We start from the raw sequence: 20116 nt of genomic DNA, 5'->3' as shown, positions 1-20116 counted from the left end.
TCATACGCCAATGCAATCACACACGTATACTCAGTGATGAAGTTAACTGTTAGTATTTACTCCATTACTTTACTTTAGTACCATTTTGAGGCACTTGTACTTTACTTGAATACTTAAATTTTCTGCTTCTTTATACTTACACTCACGCTGTTTAGCATGTTGGAGATGGATCTGTAGCCCAGCACCTGCTTATATGTGCTCACATTTTTTCTCTGATAACTTAAGATCCATACGTTCAGGAGGTTTTTACTGGAAGTCGAATTATCCATAGAGGTCTCTTAAAAAAAAACAAAAAAAACACTGACCCGGTTATTTAAACCCATTAAAAATCACTGTATAAAGTAGTTTCACGATTGAAAGAAAACTTTTTTTTCCAGTTTTTCCAATGCTATTGATGCGTAGAGGCAGCTAACAACAGTGGCTGACATATGAACGCAAAAAGGGGAAAACGTGAATCACCCTTTACAGAGCCAGTATTTGGTGTGTACATTCTGGGTTACTGTAGAAACATGGTGTAACAACATGGCGATCTCTGTAGACGAGGACCCGCTCCCTATGTAGATATAAACGGCTTATTCTAAGGTTACAAAAACACAATAATTTGAATTGATTTTACACTGAAGAAAGCCATCCATTTCTGCCAGTATATCCCCCTAAATCTTACTGGACCTTTAAGGATGCAGGACTTGGATGCATGACTTTTACTTGTAACAGAGTATTTCTACACTTAAGCAAAAAATATCTGAGTGTTTCTTTCACCCATGCTTATACTGTACTCATACAAAGATATTACATTGGTCTAAGTTTGCTGCTAACACCATTATGTGGCCAGGCTCAGCGCTAATTGGTTCCTGGCGGTGTGTTGGAGCTGTGTGTCACTGGTACTGTGACTGAGGTTTGAACATCGCCCAAGGCTGCGGATAGACTGGGCCCACTCAGACATCATACACATGCACATGTCAAGTATATAGGAACTTGTCCACAGGCTATGCGAAAGAGCGTCCAGCGTATATGTGTGTGTGCATGTGTATGTGTGTATTAGGAACCCCTTCAATAACCTCACAGAGACAGACCCAGACCTCACACCCTCAGGGTCTACTAAGCCCTTAAATCCTCTGATATCCCCCCCAATATCCCCAAATCATCTACACACGCACACACACACACAGACAAACACACAGACTCACCTTCCTACATCACTATGAGGAACCTCTCGGGAAGCTCTCGGCTTTCACTTGCTTTCCTTTTCCCATTCTTGCCACATCCATCCAATATATTATCCGTAGGTAAAGCAGCAGTTATAGCAGAGGTGGGATCTTTCCTTCCTGCTCCCTCACAGCAGTCCAGGAGGCCCCGCAGGCATGTAATAGTAGAGATAATGTGTAAATGAAGACTTATATTGCCTTATCTTGGCTACATCTTCCTGACAGCTGCATTACTTGTCCATAAAAACATTAAATCTTAATCTCAGTTCAACTCTGATGTCTTTCTTTTTTATCTCTACCCATTCAGGGTCACTCTGTATGACTACCAGGCTCTATGTTGGGTTTTTTCAGAGAGCAGTGACAGTGGACACACACTGTTGGATGTGAGTACTGCATTTTTTCCACTTTGTTCATGCTTAATGTTTGCACTCCATGCGATGCGAAGTTGGATTTTTTTTTTTGTCTGACTAGTATTCTCTCCTTTTTTTTTTCTTTAGCCGTACTTTGCTTTCTTCTCAGCCATGAAGTGGATCCTGACTGAGATTGTCATGTAAGACATCTGTGTATGTGAAAGTGTCTTCCGTCTGTTTGTAATAGCATACGCCAGCTGCATACATGTGCTTTGGAGGACTCATATGGTGGCCTCTCCTGTCAGTGTGGCTATATATAAGCTGTATGTTTGTTTACGAGTGCCTCCATGTGTACGTCGAGGTGATCATCAGTGATCATGAGCTGTAATGGCTACCTGATGTTTCCTGTAGCGCGGGTATTCCCGTGATGCCATGTTGTGGTTGTGGAGTCTTTCTGGGTGGTCTGTTGTCGCCACAGTGCATCATGGGAGGATTGAGTTGTCAGTGCTAATTTTACAAGCGGTCACAGTGAAGACATTTTTTTTTTTGTCTTTGGAATATTAGTGATCTTTTGATTTATTCATTTCATTTTAAATGTATGTTTTACTTGGGCTTTATTAAATTCACAAATGAGTGAGTGAACTTCTATGTTCAACTGAAGAGAGAAAATATAACCAAATCATCTGAACAGAGGTAAACAAAAAACAATCTGTTTCATAAGTATTTTAGTTGGACAAGTCATACACAGACAAAAGTTTAAAAAAAAAAAAAAAAAGAAGTAATTTACAGCTTTATTCACATGGAAAGAGTGAGAATCAGGGACACCGATACTGAGGAATTCTCAGTAGATTTTTAACACTCAAGTTTTTCATGCTTAATTGGATTTGTGGCATCTAAAAAGCATGTAAACATGATGGAACTATGATAATAACAAAGATTCATATCTGTGTCATGCTTACTTTTAAAGCTAAATTGATGATCTTTGGAGAAAATAAACAATTTTTCCGACTTAAGTTCTTAAGAAACTTTTATTATGGAGGTAAAAAGTTGGTCGGAATGCATTAGAGAGTGTAACAGTATCTGTTATATAAGCATGTGTCAGAGTGTATTGTTATGTTCGATGTGTTCTCCATATTTAGATTCCTGGTGGAGTTTAACTTGTACAGCTGGTGGTACTCCGACCTCACAGCTAAAGGTAAGAACAAACTATTTGCTGATCTGCATATTCTCTCTCTGTGTGTCTGAGTAAGCGGACTCAGACACACACTCATATAAGCATATGCAGCATATACTGTCATTGTAATAAAAGTTTTTATACAGTTTTGATTATACACATTCCTAATAAATACATCTTTGTGCATGAACAAAGCACCACATAACACACTTTAAGAGCTGCTCAAGTGGCTCAACATGTTTTGTTTTGAATGTCTGGTATAGTTCAGATTTAAATTATTATGAGCTAAATAATTCTGATCCTCAATTAATTATCTCTAGTCAATAATTATGGTAAAGCTGGAGAAAGAATCAGGATGATTATTCTCACTTTACCATTGTAATATCTGTAGACAACTTTGTACGTTTGATTATAAATTGTTATAACTTACACCGGTACACATTTTTAAAATTTATATTTTCATTAAACATCAAATGGGTCTGTTTATTTAAATTAATTAATTAGTTTCTCTATTTATTATGGTCTTGAATTTTAAGTTCAGAAATATAAATGTAAAGGTAATTGTTTACCTGTTATTTTCCATTCAAACATTCAAAACAGTTGTTTCCATTTTCTAAAAGATGGAAACACAGATATTTTCTCTTGAAAAACAATCATACAAAAAAGAACAGAAAACTATTTTCTTGGAAACTGGGAGACAAGACAAAGCCAGTTTATTCATTTGGAACATTTCAGCAACATGCAATTCAAAGTACTTTACATACAAACTGCAAAAGACACGCAATATAAAAAGACATTTTAATACAATCAAAAATCATTAAAGAATCTGCAAGATAAAGACATAGAATAAAGTTATGATAAAATGGAATAACACAGTATAAAATACAAGACTAAAAGTTACAGTGCATTGTAAGAAATAAATAATTATTTTATTTAACAAAAAGCAACAGCAAACTGCAAAGTCTTCAGCCAAGATTTTCTTTTTCTCCTACTTCATATCTTTTAAAGCATTGTGGAGCCAGGGAGGTTCTTATGGATCTCATAGTTCCCAAACATCAACTATTTTTAAAGTTTTTAAAGTTGTTTTTAACATAACACCAAACACCAAACACAAATAAAAAAATAAAAAAAATAACATAACACCTACATTTAATCTCAAGGTTTATGCCTCAACATAACCATGCGCAGCAATGAATGATCACCTAATTTCTCAGTTTCTAAAAAAATGTGTTTAATGGTTTTTGCAGGGAACTTTTCTGTCTTGCAAAGGAAAAAAAAGAAATTACTCCCTTCTCATTTTTACGTCTGCTCATAAAAATATTAACAACTTTGAGAATGACAATTAAAGTGTGCCTTTTTAATGTTTTTATTTGTATTTTTAAAATAAATAACCCACAGATGAAAATGTACAATAGTGTCAGTTTCTCATCTTGTGCCTGAGTTCACATGGAACAAAGTTCATTGCGTACAGAAAAAACACCCAGTGTCCTCAGCACTGACCTCCTGTCTTCATTTTCGCCATCTCCCCTCCGCTTCCTCTCGGTCTGACTCAGTGTGACCACTGGAAAAACAGAATAAAGAGGCACAATCCCAAAACCCAAAATGTAAAAATGGCAGAACACGAGATTGCCTCGAGTGACCTCAGTGTGAAAGAGGGTGTACACACACATTTGTATTTGTTTGTGTGTCTAGAGGGGGTTATACATGATGTTTTTATGATCTGTATGGATGTATGTCATATTGGTAGTGGTAGGAAGCAATATCCGCTCTGTAATAAGAGGAAAAACAGCATTGCTTTCTTTATTTTTTCACTCCGTCTATCTCTCTCTCTGTCCTTCTCTGGTTTTCTGTCTTTCTTTTTCTGTCTCACTTTCTTCCACTAACACACGTGCACATTTCTGCCAGGCTATGAATGCTGTGATGCCTTATGTTTTATAGAGTGTCAAACACCGTTTGCCCGTCTGAAATTAAAGCCTCACTAAGCAGCATCACATTGTAGTATTAATACTTGCCAAAACTAATATGAAAATATTAAAACGTGAATGTGAGAGAGGAGAAAGAACCACAAAATGAAAGTCTATGAAATGCTTTCCTTGCACACTCTTATCCCGAAAGAAGTGAAGCTGGGCATTGCTGCTCGCCAAGCAGTCGAGACAATTTCACAGCTGGCTAGCCTCAGGTCTTAGCAGCACTTTCTATATCTTTTTACAATAGAGACACAGGCCTGTGACACACAGCTGAAACACCCCAATTTAGCAGCCCGTAACCCAATCTACACGACCTCTCAGGCTGAACTAATCCCAGACGTTTATACATGTAGGCTGCGTTTCTCACATGCGTATAGTTTATATACAACTGCACACACATTTTTTTCCCCCCATGCAACAATGCTGCACTGCTGACATCCAGTAATTAAACTGCTCCATTCAAATTACACCACATAATCCACCATCTTTAGAAATCTGTGTGCAAGACCGCACTAAAAAAAATTTAGTTAAAAAAAAATAAAGCCACACATCTTAAAATGTTCATATTTAATATGCAAATTATTATATTAGCCCCTGCTTTTATAAGCCAGCTTAAAAATATTGACCCAAATAGTAAAATGCGTGAATTTGCCTCCCCCTGCTCCTTCCACTCCTGTAGCATTATTTTAAACCTCTGGGTGGCAGGAGAGTTCAAGCAATGCTGCATAAATGGCTGGCCAAGATTTATAATGGAAATATCTCCAGCAGGACAAGAGGCAGCAGCTCTCGTTCAGAAATGCTGCTTTCTTTCAAACGTGTATATTTACAAGGATGTGGTGTGTTTAACTGTTTGCTTACAATCTATTTGCATAACTATTTAAAATATGTATTTGACTTTGAAATGGATGTTAGATGACTTCCTCACTGAGTTCCTCTTTCGCTTTATTTTCTTTCCTTTGCTTTCTTTTACTCTATCTTTCTTTTATTTCTTTCGCCCTGTCTTTCTTTCTTTGCTCTTTCTTTGTTTTGCTTTATCTTTATTTCTTTTTCTTTTTGTCTTTATTTCTTGATCATTCTTTTGGCGTGTCTTTCTTTCATTTGCTATTTCTTTCTTTTACTGCTTCTTTCACTCTTTTTCTTTCTTTCTTTCTTTCCTCATTTCTTACTTCTTTTCTTTCCTTCGTTTCTTTCCTCCTCTCTCCAGCTCAGAGGATAGGTCGGTCCATGCAGGTACCATGCGACACAGAGTACCCGGCCTTCGTCTCCGAGAGGACCATCAAAGAGAACACAGGCAATGTTGACTGTGACGGCTGCATCAAGTATGACACACACACACACACACACACACACACACACACACACACACACACACACACAACACAGCAACAGTCTAAATATCTGTCTACCATTCAGGAAAACACCTCGAATATCAGCAGGCCACTATGTTCCATAAAACAAGCTCACAATAAAAAATGAATTATCCTGTTAACTCTTGAAATATTTTTATCACTATAATCCCAAATAATGAAAAACACATTTAAATCATTTGTTGTCCATTGAAAACACTTTTATCCCAGGCAATCCATCAGAGACACACACACACGCAGACACTCACTCTCTCCTGCGGCAGTTTGAAATACGAGGCATTTAGAGATGAGGGAGAGAGGTGGAAAAAAGGCTTCCTTTAAAAATGGGAAAATGAGTGTGGTCCCCATTAACAATTTGGGCTTTTCTGTCAGGCAATTGTGGGGTGTTCTCTGGATCCCTCCAATAGGTCCTTCATTGCTCCCAGCTGTGGAGCTGCCAGGGAGGCTCAAAACCCTGTGTGTGTGTGTGTGTGTGTGTGTGTGTGTGTGTGTGTGTCTGTCTGTCTTCCTTGTGTGTCTGCTGCCGGTACAGCCCCACAAGGTCAGCAGGGTAACCACTGCCCTGGGTGCTAGAAGTAAAATGCGGTTGAGGATGCAGTCAGACCACCAAACACACATACAGTATACATACACACCGCACCCTCTCACATACACACGACACAGGCGGACTTCAGAGAAGAATGGCCTCATCTCTGATGATGACACCCGATCTGGGATTAGCGGGCAAGGCTGTGTGCTCTGAGCAACATGTCGCCTTCAAATAAATCTTTTTTTAAAGCACAATGAATTTGACAAAGTAAAATGGAGTTTTTATTTCGGTTATATGGAATTTTATAGCTCATATTAGTAATAGAGGATATTGGTGATAAACATCTGTTTCACGTTACATGCTGACTGAGGCCTTTCTCTCATATTTTCATTGGGACACGTGTGTGTGCTATATGCTCTCAGAAATATACCCTAAGCTTTTGCCTGTTAAACCTCTCTTTACTGTGTTTTGACTGTGTGTACATGTGTGCGTGTGATGTCGGTATTTGTATTTGTCCATTACTTCCTGACGGGTGAGACGTAGTGACAGATCATAAGAAACAATGAAATCTAGCAAATGATATAATAGCTCAAGTGTCCCTATAGAATGATTTAACCTCCATGAATGTAAAGCCAGCTTGTCATGACTGTAACATGAGATTGAGGACAAAGAGTGTGTCATGTCTCTAACAAGAGAAGGTCTTCAAGGGAACTATTAGCGACCATACTCACGGCCATATATCCTACCGCTCCACGTACTCCTTTGTTTTCTCTCGAACGTCCCAGATGAGCAATGTCCCTTAAAGAGAGAAGTTCAAAGTTGCAATGAGCTACAGCTTCAGTGCTATACTCAGATGTGTAGACGTGATTTCATGTAGAGATTCTTGAAATGCATCCCTCTCTTCTCCCAGGTTACACTAATAATTATGGTACTGCTGGATTGCTTATGTGCATATTATCACGGTGTGACTTCACCGTGCTATAAGGCAAGTTTTGTTTCTTTAACACAGCTTTTAAAACAGCTTTTAAATGCCATGGTTGCAGAGGAGAAAGGATCTTTTAGAGTATGCAGGATTGGAAAACAAAAACATAATGTACATAATGTACATAAAGTATAAAAACAAATAAACATAAAGTGTTGTTAAATTTTATATGTTAAATTAAGGTAATCTTGTTACATGCTCAATTATAAATTATGTGAAATTTTTGATTTAACAGTTCTTAGCAATTAGTCTGGTTTTGACTTTTTTTTTAATCACATATTCCATATTTCATTTTTATGCTTGTTTTTTTTTCAAGGCCTTCGTTCTTGAACACAACCTTTTGTTTTAAACTTTTTGTGGAATTTAAAAATCTAAAAATCTATTTAATACATCATTTAGAGATATTACTAAATAATCCACCAAATACTCTTTGTATTGAAATAAAGTTTGCAGCAGTATGATATTGTCATAGCATGAATACAGTCTCTCAAAATATCATGGTTTCACAGTATACAGTATAAAAATGATTATCATCAGTTACCATGTCCTTAAAGTGTTTTTTCTTCAAGTGTAATTAACACTGTATTTTGATTAAAACTTAATGGGAGTATGTATAAAAAAAATCTCCCATTTGAAAATAAATGGTAAAATTCTCTTTTCTGTTGCATTCTTTGTCAATAGTGTGGATGAGCAGATGTATACTGTATGAAAACTGTTGATATTCATACTATTGTATACCTTGAAATAGTATACCACTGCAACCCTAATTGGAATCATGTCAAATGTGTTAAGGTTTTAAAAAGAGAATACTGAAATCATGGTGGCCATTTTCCCCAAAAGTAATAAGAGAAATGGAAATAAAATGACAGCATCGCACTGAAAACTCTCCAGCCTGTTTGTTGAGATTTTATTGGAGCAATTTCAGCTCATTGAATTAGTAATTGTTAAATTACACACAGTAATTACTGGTCAAATCCCAACTGTGATGACAGATATTTCTGAAACCATACAGTGCATGGTTATGGTTAAAGTTATGCAATGATTAAATCACTGGAAAATGGGAACATTCTCTACAGGACACACAAAAATATTGCATTTAGCCAACACTGAGCACAGAGTAATTTTACCATGAGCGGTCAAAAAAACTTTGCCACTGTTCTGCATCAAAAGCATGTGTAAAGCTTAATGTATTGTGAAGTGTTATCGTCTTAATGCTAACCCCTAAAATGAGCCTCAGTACGGCTGACACTGGAAAGATAAAACATGTTCCTTTCATGATCAAAAAGTTCTGATATGCAGTGCTAATTTTTATCAACTTAAGCTGCAGATTATGTGATATGTTTTGTCATAACTTTGAGAAGAAGACACGTTCTGTCACCACGTCTGCATTTGTCTTTATCTTTTCCTACAGTACATCAGCTCTATACTATACATCTGTTTGACTTCTGATTTCCGTCTCTTTCACTTCCTTATCTTTCTTTCTGTGAGTCTCTCTGCCGCTCACTGTCACTCTCTCTTGTTCTCTATCTCTTCTCAGAGAAACAAATTGGATGTCTTTGTAGTCTGTTTCTGTGCTGGCTGCTAAAAGCTGCAGCACCAGGAGACCATGTCAAGAAGACATAGTCTTAACCGTCTGTGTGCTTGTGCGAGCAATATGCATTAATGTCTGTCTCTGTGTATCTGTGCATACTGTACACATCCTTGTGTGTGTCAGAGTGTGTGCCTTCTTATGCGGCGTAGTGCTCCCTTTCCCAGCACTGGGTATGTTCAAGGCCAGCAGCTGTGCTGTCAGGATGTGTTTAAGTCTTTTCTCCAAGAACACTTGCTCTGCTTTCTATCAGCGGGCTGAGCTGGGCCGGTCTGGCGCTGTGCAGGGGTGAGCACGGATTATTAAACATCAGCAGATCCTAATTCACCCTGATTGGAACTGGCTTGGCCTATTTGCTGGGCTGGTTTGGTTGGGTTTGGTTGGTCACGGTGGGATAACTGTATTAGAGTGCGGTGGATTGGTGCTACTCAGGGATCGAAGGCTGTTTGTGGTCAGAGGAAATTGGTCATGGTATTGAATTAGTAAGGATGGAGATATTTCTAGGTCTGTTTTGATCTAGCAGGTCTCTCCCTCTTTGTCTTACTTCCTCCCTCACAAAAGTTGAGAGAGTGTATGGCTGTATTTCTGCATTTTGTGTGTGTCCACTCAGTCACACGTGCATGTTCTCATACGTGTCTGATAAATGCCTCACGATGAACTCGATAAATCACCCAGCTGTGGCCAAAGAGAGGGAGGGAGAGAAGCAAGAGATAAAGAAAGAAAGGGTGACAGAAAGAAGAGATCATCTTTACGAGCTCTCTTCTTCATAAAGCATATCCAAGGTCGTAAATCACTGGCCAGGAGGCCGAGGCGAGGCCTGATCTCTCAGGCCAGTAAAACACAACCATGGGAAGCTATGAGCACAAAAGTGTGGTTCCCATTTGTCTCCCTTTTGAGTGTTTTATATTCTGCAACACTTCATTGGTGCTCGCTTTGGATACGATATAACAAAGACGAAAGAGAAGAAAGGGGAGAGAATGAGGAAGAGGAGGGGATGGAGTGAGTTAAAAAAAGTATGTGTGTATACATCGTGTGCGTGTTGGTGTGAGTCCTTCGATGTCTCTGTATGTTTATTGACAGCTGGTGGTGAGACAAGTCATTTTCTTGACATGCATCCAGTGGAGTCTCTTCACTGCATCTCCCCTCCGCCAGGGGAGAATGTGAACACTCATAACACAAATCCTCTGACACACATGGAAATTTACATCATACCCATGCGCCTTGTCTACTTGCCAATCCAGCTCTCAGTCGTCCTTTCCTCCCTCTCTCTTCTTCCTTCCTCATCTTTTTTTCTGTTTCTGGCTGTCTGTGCTTTGATTGGCAGGTCCTTTGTGATCCAGCAGATCCCCAGCAGTAATCTCTTCATGGTGGTGGTGGACAACAAGTGTGACTGCAGCATGTTCGAGCCAATCACCATGGACCCCATCGAAATCATGTATATCCTTCAATGGCCAAAGACTGGAGAGGTGGGGGACTGAGTAAATGATTACAGTGTAAAATGTGTGTATCCTGAAAGGGAGGAAGAGGCACCAGGATGCTTTGGAGCTACATTTGACAAGGATTTTAAAATGAGTAAAGCAACATTTACTATAAAACCATGACAATCTGAACAGAGAACTTGATTAAAAGCAACAAAGACTAATAATAATGCCCCAGCTCAAATGTTAAATAGTTGATGCATTTTGCAATATACTCACTCAGAAGTAGACCAATAAATGTCCCAATCCCAGTACTCCCCTTGCCCTTACAATTCAGCCCTCACCACTCTAAGCAAAAGAGCATGGTGTCCAAAATAAGTTTATTCAGAGTCACATTCAAAACTAAGTGTTATGAGAAATCATTGGCAAGATGGCTGCACCAGCAATAAGAGAAGCCCAGAACCCAGAAATGTATTTTCTTCATTATTTAAGATTTAAATAATCGCACCAGTCATTGCATTGTATTATTCAAGTTTTATGTTATCGTCTTTTTTTAATAATTAGTTTAACAAAACAATTGTTAGAAAAATGCTGATGTCTCAATACCTAAAAAGCTAATGTTAGCGACTGTTTTGTTTTGGTTTTTTTTTTAATTTTTGAATTTGAATCTGCTGTGCCAGTCCCCCCTTTTTTATCATTCTGGGCCCCCTCTTAAAATTCTGATATTTTTGTGGGTCCATGAACACAGTGCAGGCGAAACTCATCGTGTGTAATCTGCAGCAGGAGTTTGAGTTGCACTGGGATAATTGATCAGGTGATCTGGTCAGAGCTGGTCAGGTCAATGGAAGAGAGGAAAAGCATAGTGCAGAGTGAGTGAATGCAAACTTTTAGACCCAGCACAATGAATGGTAACTAACTGCTCTGTCTTTGACAAAAGTATGCTCGGCTTATGGTGCAACGTATAACAGTATATATACATATATACTTCAATAGCACTGGAAAATCTATTTGTGGTAGCATATGCTTCAACTGTTAATTGTTAATTCAAATGCCCACCATAGACAAAAGAATGAGTGAGAAACCATGGCATGACAGTGCCGCATTTGACGTTTTTCAGTGTCACATATAACTTATGTCCAGCAGTGAGGTTGTTGCATCTGTTACAACTTATTGGATATCATTACAGAGTGGCACGACTAAGGATTGCTAATGTTAGCCAACAGAGAACCACTTATTGCCTGTTAATGTAGCAGTGTTCTTTTTATTTTATGACTTGATGTATCGATTGACAGCACGATACAAGTATCCATGCTTTACTGTCTCCATCAGATAAACGTCATTGTGATAATACTATTACATAAACTTCACTGATGACTACTGATGACACATCAAGGTTTTGAAGGGTTGTCCCATTTAATAGGGGAAGATTTCAACCATTACCTCTTCTGGTTCTGTTCTGAGGGACATAGGGACACTCAAAAATGAGGGGAAGGGGTAAAAATAAGTATTTGGGTTTGGCCAATGGATGAATGATCTTTGATGACAACTTTAATGCGTTATATAACTGACTTAATGCAGTTTTTCCACCCCCCCACACTGAGAAAAATAACAGTATCACCTGATTATGTTTTATGTTTTTTTTTTAACGAAAGGAGTCTATCCTCTACCTCTTGACTTCAAGTGTCACAGTAACGCATAGCTAGTGTGTGTTCATCGATGTAACTGGGACGTAAATGGCATAGGGCATTTTAATTTGTGAGGAACTTTGGGAATTTGTTTGCCCCTAACCCTTTTGGTGGATGAAAGAGATGAGAGTGTTGTGAGGAACAAGATCTTAAGGCTTTTAGACAGCACTGCACTAGAAATCTGTTTCACAGAGATGCGTGTGTGTGTGTGTTTTTGGACTGTGTTACACAACAGCCCGCACTGTGATGGGATACTGATCAATAGCAGACACAGCTCAGAGTGGAGTCAGAGTGAAGGAACTTAGCTCGTCACCACATACCAGAGCTGGATTCTCCTACAATGTGCATCCCTCTGAAATTTTATGCAGCACAGTCACACTGTATATACATGTCCACCACTGTTTATTTAGTTGTGGAGTGCTTACTGTAGTATAAAGCCTGCTGTTGTGTTGCTATGCAACAAAAGAAAACTTATCAAACACTGCTCCGAGTGTGCTCTCTTTTTTGCACACCGTGCTGTGTGCAAAAGTATCAGTGCCTTCATAAGAACCTCTTTCCATGGTGCACACAAAAACATGCAATCCTTTCCATTATAAACAAGAAATACACTCCAGCAGGAAAACACCCTGCGGAGGGTACACATTGTCTGTTATTGCCTTAACTTCAGCTGCACATAATGAATCTCTCAAGTGTGAGAGGTTGAAGATGCAAAAGGACAGGAGGCGCCCAGATACCTGTCATCCTTTTCACCCAGAGGTATTCACTCCACGAACACAAATATTGTGCACATACGCGCACACACACACACACACATAGATCACTCACTATTATAGTACTTTCTTTCACAATATGTCCCCCGCTTATTCTGCTTTTGTGTTTTATTAATATAACTGTTCATACCCCCGTCTCTCTCTCAAGGAGAACTCAATGGAGTGTGGAGGAGCTGTGGGTCTCACCCCGTCACTTGCAGCAACACTGCTCTGCGTCCTCCTGGCGCTGTTCCCTAGGTGACCAGAGCCGGCCACGACTCTCCATCCAGAGCTTGACTTGGATTGGCTTGGCTCGCCATGCAAAAGAATCGCAACGATGCCACAGAAAAAAACACTCCTGCCCCTTATAAAATTTTGCCCAATTCCAACTCACCACCTGCAAAGCCCCGAGCCCTGAGGTACCTCCATACAAGACCAAGACACACATGAGAGGACTGATAATGAATAGGAATTACAGCTGCTAAGTAATGATCATTACGGTGCTTTAGCAATATCACATGAGCTGCATGGAGAGGTTTTTGGGAAGATGCAAAGTTTTGAACATAGTAACAATGCTAACGATGCACATAGTAGCTTAAAAACTGCACAAGTGGTCCAATAAAAGCCACTGACACTCACACTACTATGTTCATTCCTTTCAGGTAGCAGCTAAGGGCTGGGGTCTGTAGCTGGGCTTGGAAATGGGCATTAGAGCCACGTAACACCCATGTGGAGAAAGACAGGTGCACCTTTCCCCCGGCCCACTCTGATTTTTCATGGACAATAATGATTCTGAAGTTTTAAAAAAAAATAATAATAAAGAAGATAAAGATGATTATATGTGGCTGGGGCCATAATGAAATGTTTGTCTAATGATCATTTTTTCATGACAAGAAAAAAAAAAAAAACAAGTTCTAGTCTATATATGAAGAAAAAGTTTTATTTATGATTTGCAAGTGGTACCCATAAACTGTGACTATGAGATTTTGAGTCCTCTGACGTGAGTGGTTGTTAATATTTGAGCTTTGCCTTATTGAACGATATTGGTCCTGTTTGTGTACTTTTGAAATAAAATGATGTTTAAAATGTATGTGGTTGTTGAAAGCTGTGCTGTTGAAAGGCTCTTAGTGAAACAGACCAGTAGAACAATAGAGTTAATATGAAGCATCACTTCTGATCCCTCTAGACTGGTCTATTGTTGTTGGCAGATTTGACTGATTAATACAGTATCTGTTCTTAGTGGTTGGCTGTGGGGAAATGTTTGGCTGCTTTATAGCTTCGAAATAAGCAGAGATGTTTGTGCACATGCATGCATTTGTATGAGTGCATCTGGTGTTTCACTCTTCTGTCATTCATGTAAACCTCTGCCTCAGAGGCCCGATCCCCCACACAAAGAGAGACAATAAAGACCATGACACTGGAATCGAAAGCCAACCATAACATACATCTGTATTTGTTTAGGAAATAGAAACAAAAATCCTTAGACATGTTCTGACAAACATACATGCAAGAATAGGTCTCCTGTACCACGGCAGGCTAACTCATATGTGTTTGTGTGCATCTACCAACCACAATGAGTAAAAACAGCAGTGGTTCTCAGGGACCCTGTACCAGCAGGAGGCCCCTCTGCTGTGGTCCCTACGTCAACACCAAGGTCCCTGTGGTCAACGATGGGACATGCTTCATCTCCCTCTCTATCCCCACCTCTCAACCAGCCCGTTCAACTAAACCCCACATCCTCCTCCACTGACAAGGTAATTCTCACTGTCTTAGTGGACTAATCTGTTCTCCACTGTTTCACTGATGTTGTCCCCTGAGCAAAAATGTGTGACTCTAATCATTTCCAGTTGATCCTGTTCTTCCTCTTTCTATGGTCCAAAGAATCCCCGACTTGGTGGTGGGTCATTTATCACTGTATAATGGGACTGGAGCTGTTTTGGGTCAGGGCATCCAATCCAGTCTGTGATTCCTTCCTGTTTGCCAGATGAGTTATGGGAAAGTGCATCCAATGTTTGTACAAAAGGCAGACATGGGAAAGAAATGTGCTTTCTGTGGAGCTGCTACAATGGCAGCTCTGATGCCACCTCAGGGTCCTGTGACTGATAAATGCTCATCTCTGTTTTCTGTAAACTGTTCTCCCCACACACTGGTAGGTGAAACAAAAGCCCTGCAGATGCTAAAAGACAATGTTTTTGAAATATTGCACTGCACACTGCATGTACATGCTTGTCACAAAGGTGAGATGTTGATTTGGCTAGTTCTCTTTGTGTGATTAGGTTGTTCATTGCTGCATTGCTAAAACAGTATATTTTCTTTCTTTTTTTAATGCTTTATATCCATTGTGTTGGACTTTTATGGGATTCATTGTAAGTTTTCTTTGGTGCATAATCACCTGAAAATTAGAATTACGTTTGTATTACCTTAGAATGAGCTCTTTATATCTACATAGGAGGCAGGTCCTTGTTTATGGACATCGCCATTTTTCTACAGTAACCCAGGCCAGAACGGGAAACCAAACTCTGGCTCTAGAAAGGGCCATTTGGGTTTTCACAACCTCCACCGAAGTTAGCAGCCCCTGTGCGACAAGCCCAACAGCATCACATAAAAAACAATTTTCAATGTGGAAGTAATTTATTTAGAGTTCTTAACTTTATGAATCACCGGGTCCGTTTGTTTTAGAGAGAAAGAGACCTCTGCTTATAATTCGGCTCCCAGTAAAAACCTCCTGAATGTCTGGAGATGAGCATACAGTAGCAGATGCTCGGCTAGAAGCCCTTTTGTCGCATGCTGCTGCTACAGCATTGGAGAAACACTGATTTGTATTTACCTTTTTGTAATGTTTTCAATCATCTGGGTTGTTTGTTTAAAAGAGAGGAAGAGATCTTGAGCGCTGAAGAAATCCTGACTGGGAGTTTCAGCTGGTTACAATCTGCAGTCCTCTCCACTAGATGCCACTACATCTGAAACACTGATCCTCTAAAGACAAAGACAACTGAAAAAAGAATTGAAGGTAATAAATAAAAAGACACATCATTAAAGGCTGAATGTGTTGAAGATCCACTTTGTTTTAATGGAAACATAAATATGTGTCTTACAGGTTTGGCTCAGCGAACAAATGTTCTCATGGACGGCACTTCTATTCTATATTCACATCTATAACCCTCATCCATCAAAAGAGACGCACTCAAAGACAGAGCATGTGAGAGAAGCATCACTGAAGGTAACTTATGTGAGAAAGCACCCACATTCCTTCTCAATGATCCAGTCTATGCTGTTTGTGGTGGGAAGGAACCCCTAAAGGGGAGTCACTGATCACTGGGACACAATGCCTTGAAGGGGCCCTGCAGCTCAAAAACACACCAATCCATCAGCAGTCACACCATTCTAACCCTGTTTGCTCACCATTAACTTGACTACATGAGAAATCTCTTTTGCTAATATGCCGGAAGACATAGATGACAGTGAATCACACACATATTCACACATTCAAACATTTGTGCAAACATCCACATGCATTAACACGAACACTATCACACATGTAGAAGGGGTCACATAGAGGGCAAAGCTTTTGGTGTTACCTCCGATGGAGTGGATAACATTGGTGGTTTGCATTGAGGACCACAGATATGTTTAAATGGAAATGATTCTGAGCAGCTGAACCGCACGAGGACCACACACAGGCCCGGAGACCACAACACGCCACGGCTAAGACAAGCTGGGAAAACACACACACGATTCTGTCGGCAGAATGACTAGCAAAATCTCAGCTCTGCAACTTATTGTGCATGTGTTCTTAGGTTTACATAGAGGATAGTCTTACAGTTGTGAATATCTAATTTTAGAGAAACAATGAAAGAAAGGAAAAAGGATTTTTTGGCATTTGGTATTTTTCATTTAGAACATTCTTCACTTTGCTTAGTAAGATTTTGTTGTTCATTGTATAGATTTTGCATTTGCGGCATCAGTGTCATCCATAACATTATTTTAACACAGGGCTGTTATTATTTTCATTCCTTGCCTTCTTATCATCTCAAGTCCTCAGTTCTGTCCTTATTTACCTCCATCCCCTCACTCCTTTACCTTTTTTCCTGCTGTTCTGGCCAAATGCTCACTGGGTGCAGTGGTGATAATGACCAGACCTCTCGACTACCTCACCAACACATGCACCTACCCATACAAACACACAAACACACACACACACACACACACACACACACACACTTCAGAGACGAAAACTGAACCAAACCCCAAAGACAAATTTGTTCCTGCATGTGCCAGGAGACACGCTGCTGCCAAAGTTGAGAGGTGCCAGCTGAAAACATACACACTTAACACACACACTCGTACACAGAGTTAGTTGTGTACCCCATGCTGTGACAGGAAGAAAAGCCTTCAGTACTTATGGACCTCTTGGTGAGCTTGAGGACCTGACAGCCAGCTGTACTAATACTGTCTGTGTGTGTGTGTGTGTGTGTGTGTGTGTGTGTGTGTGTGTGTGTGTGCGTGCATGCTTGTTTGTGTAGGTGTATGTGCACGTGTTTGCACGCGCATGTGTGTGTGTGTGTGTGTGTGTGTGTGTTGACACTTGCATACCTATCTAAGTAGGGGCTTCTGCGTTGTGACACATTCACCAACAGTGGACCAGTAATCCAACAGGGGACATTTTGAAGGTCCTGTTGGGGTCCAACAGGGGACCTTCAGGTGTGTGCTGTGAGAGTACATACTAAGCACTGCCTCTGCAGGCTGGAAAGAGGATTTTTAACAGCTCACCAACAACCATCATTTTTTCACAGTCCTTTATTATGGCCCAAGCACTGACCAGTGCAAGAAATGTGAGGAATTATTATTATTTTTCTAGGACATGAATCACATTTTTGGAGGTCTAAACATGCTTAAAAACTGAACATGTTGGTACACATGTCCAGCCTGGCAATTTGGTTTTTGAAATGGGTATGGCAAAATGACTCCACAGCACCCCCTAATTTGTAGTCCTAATAGCCAGTTTTACATACAATTACGAAATTCAGTACACTTTTGCAATATGCCCAGACGCACAAAAAGGCCTCTTGGACCCACCTCCAAACCCAACAGGAAGTTGGCCATTTTGAATTTTGTGCTTATTTTTGGTGATTTCTTGTAGTTTTACGAACTTGTCCTCCAGGATTAAGTTGATCGACTTCAAATTTGGTCTTTGGTCTACCCCTTGGTAATGAAAAGTTTGCAAAGGTGTGTGCAAAACTTTTACGGTTTTCCTGTGGCGTGGTGTACAATTTTGATGTCTCGCCATGCAAGAGGAAATTGTCGTTACTTTGGTGTATATCGTCCAATCTGCCTGAAACTTAATAGGTTTGATAAAGGTCCCACCCTGAACACATCTGTATGACAATTTTAACTTGTCATAATAGTGCCACTTACTGGCCACAGGAAGAAAAATGTTTGCAATGCAAATTTTCTATCAGTGTGCTAACATGGCCCCCTACAATATCTCAACAAGGCAGCCCTCTCACTGCATTTCATCTGCATGTCTGAAATCTGGTAAATGTGTCTATCATGTCCTGATGTACAAAAGAGCCTCTTGAACCTCAGAAACCCAACAGGAAGCAGGACATACTTAATTTTGTGCTCATTTTGGCATTTATTCCCCTGTTGCGCTTTTGCAAACTTATCCTACAGGATTAATCTGATTAACCTCGAATTTGGTGGGTCCAATCTTAATCCCTTGGTGATGAAAAGTTATCAAATGGTTGTGAGTTTTCCTTTAATGCCATTGTTATGGTGATGCTATCTTCGCAGCAAAAGAGGAAGCCGTTGTAACTTCACTTTGCATCGACCAATTTGCCCCAAATTTAACATACCTAATACTGAATTTTCCCTGCCAAGACCTTAGTTGATTATTGGACTGAATTATATATCAGTCAAGTTTTTCAAAGACGTCGCTGACAAAACTGAGTTAAAGGGGAATGTAGAAAATATGTGAATTGTCAGGAGGTTTAGCTCAGTGGGTAAATCAGGTGTTCATTATGCTTGAGGTTGGTGATTCAAGTCTTACCTGGGACAGGTAACATTTGACTTTTATGGCATTGACAAAATAAAATATCAGCTGATATATCTGTCTGCGATGACATACCTTGCAACAAACATTTAAAACAGTTAAACACACAATTGTCTCCTTGTCTCCTGAATACTGAATTTTCCCTGCCAAGAACTTAGTTGATTATTGGCCTGACTCATATCTCAGTCGAGTTTTCGTAAGACGTCACTGCCAATACTGAGCTAACAGTAACATCAAAAGCATGTGAATTGAGTGAAGGTTTAGCTCAGTGGATAAAATAGGTGGGTAGAGTGCCAGAGATTGCAAGTACAAGTCTTACTTGGACCAAGAGATGTTTGACTTTTATGGCATTAATAAAATAAATAATCAGCTGATATATCTGTCTGCTGATATAAGTTATCTATGACACACCTTGCAACACACACTTAAAACAATTAAACACACAATTGTCTCCTTGTCTCCTGAATTTTCATACACTGAATACTACATTTTCCCTGCCAAGAACTTAGTTGATGAGTTTTCCACAGATGTCACTGCCAATAGTGAGCTAAATGGAAAGCTGAAAATGTGTGACATGTCAGGAGGTTTAGCTCAGTGGCTAAATCAAGTGGTTGGTGTTCTAAAAGTTTATGGTTCAAATCTTATCTGGAATAGGTGACATTTAACTTTGATGGCATGAATGAAATAAAATATCTGCTAATATAGCTGTCTGCTCTGCTGATATAAGTTATCAATGATGTACCTTGCAACAAACCCTTAAAACAGTTAAACACACAATTGTCACCTGAATTTTCATAAAGGCAACTGAATATGAAATTCCTGCCAAGACCTTACTTGATTAGTTTTCCAGAGACTGCCAATATTGATTTAAACAGAATGTCAAAAGAATGTGAAGCATCAGGAGGTTTAGCTCAGTGGGTAAATCAGGTGGTTAGTGTACCTGTGATCGGTGGTTCAAACCCCACCTTTACGTGGTAGATTTTGAAGACTAAATTAAAACCAGAGCAAGCATAGAGTCTCAAGAGAATGTTTAATACATGATGTTGGCTT

At 39.5% G+C, this 20116-nt stretch overlaps 1 protein-coding gene across 3 annotated transcripts in view; it reads left to right on the top strand.

Moving 5' to 3' along the window:
• The window catches only part of cacna2d3a (calcium voltage-gated channel auxiliary subunit alpha2delta 3a), a 149373-nt gene extending 129502 nt beyond the window's left edge, over positions 1–19871 (top strand). The window contains exons 31-37 of one of the 3 annotated variants that reach the window (XM_088082117.1): positions 1513–1588; positions 1703–1755; positions 2695–2750; positions 5901–6015; positions 10487–10602; positions 12942–13021; positions 13184–19871. In XM_088082117.1, coding sequence (XP_087938243.1) covers positions 1513–1588; positions 1703–1755; positions 2695–2750; positions 5901–6015; positions 10487–10602; positions 12942–13021; positions 13184–13276 — 589 coding nt within the window. In that variant the 3' untranslated portion in view covers positions 13277–19871. The remainder of the gene's footprint in view (positions 1–1512; positions 1589–1702; positions 1756–2694; positions 2751–5900; positions 6016–10486; positions 10603–12941; positions 13022–13183) is intronic. The other 2 variants (XM_088082115.1, XM_088082116.1) reach the window with 2 other exon arrangements.
• The last annotated feature ends 245 nt before the right edge of the window (positions 19872–20116 follow it).

The sequence above is a fragment of the Plectropomus leopardus genome, chromosome 9 (genome assembly GCF_026936395.1).
Source record: "Plectropomus leopardus strain MGB_pleo_1.0 chromosome 9, ASM2693639v1, whole genome shotgun sequence".
NCBI lineage: Eukaryota > Metazoa > Chordata > Actinopteri > Perciformes > Serranidae > Plectropomus > Plectropomus leopardus.
Note: the sequence above shows the minus strand (reverse complement) of the source record. Positions and strands in the feature narration are given on the sequence as shown.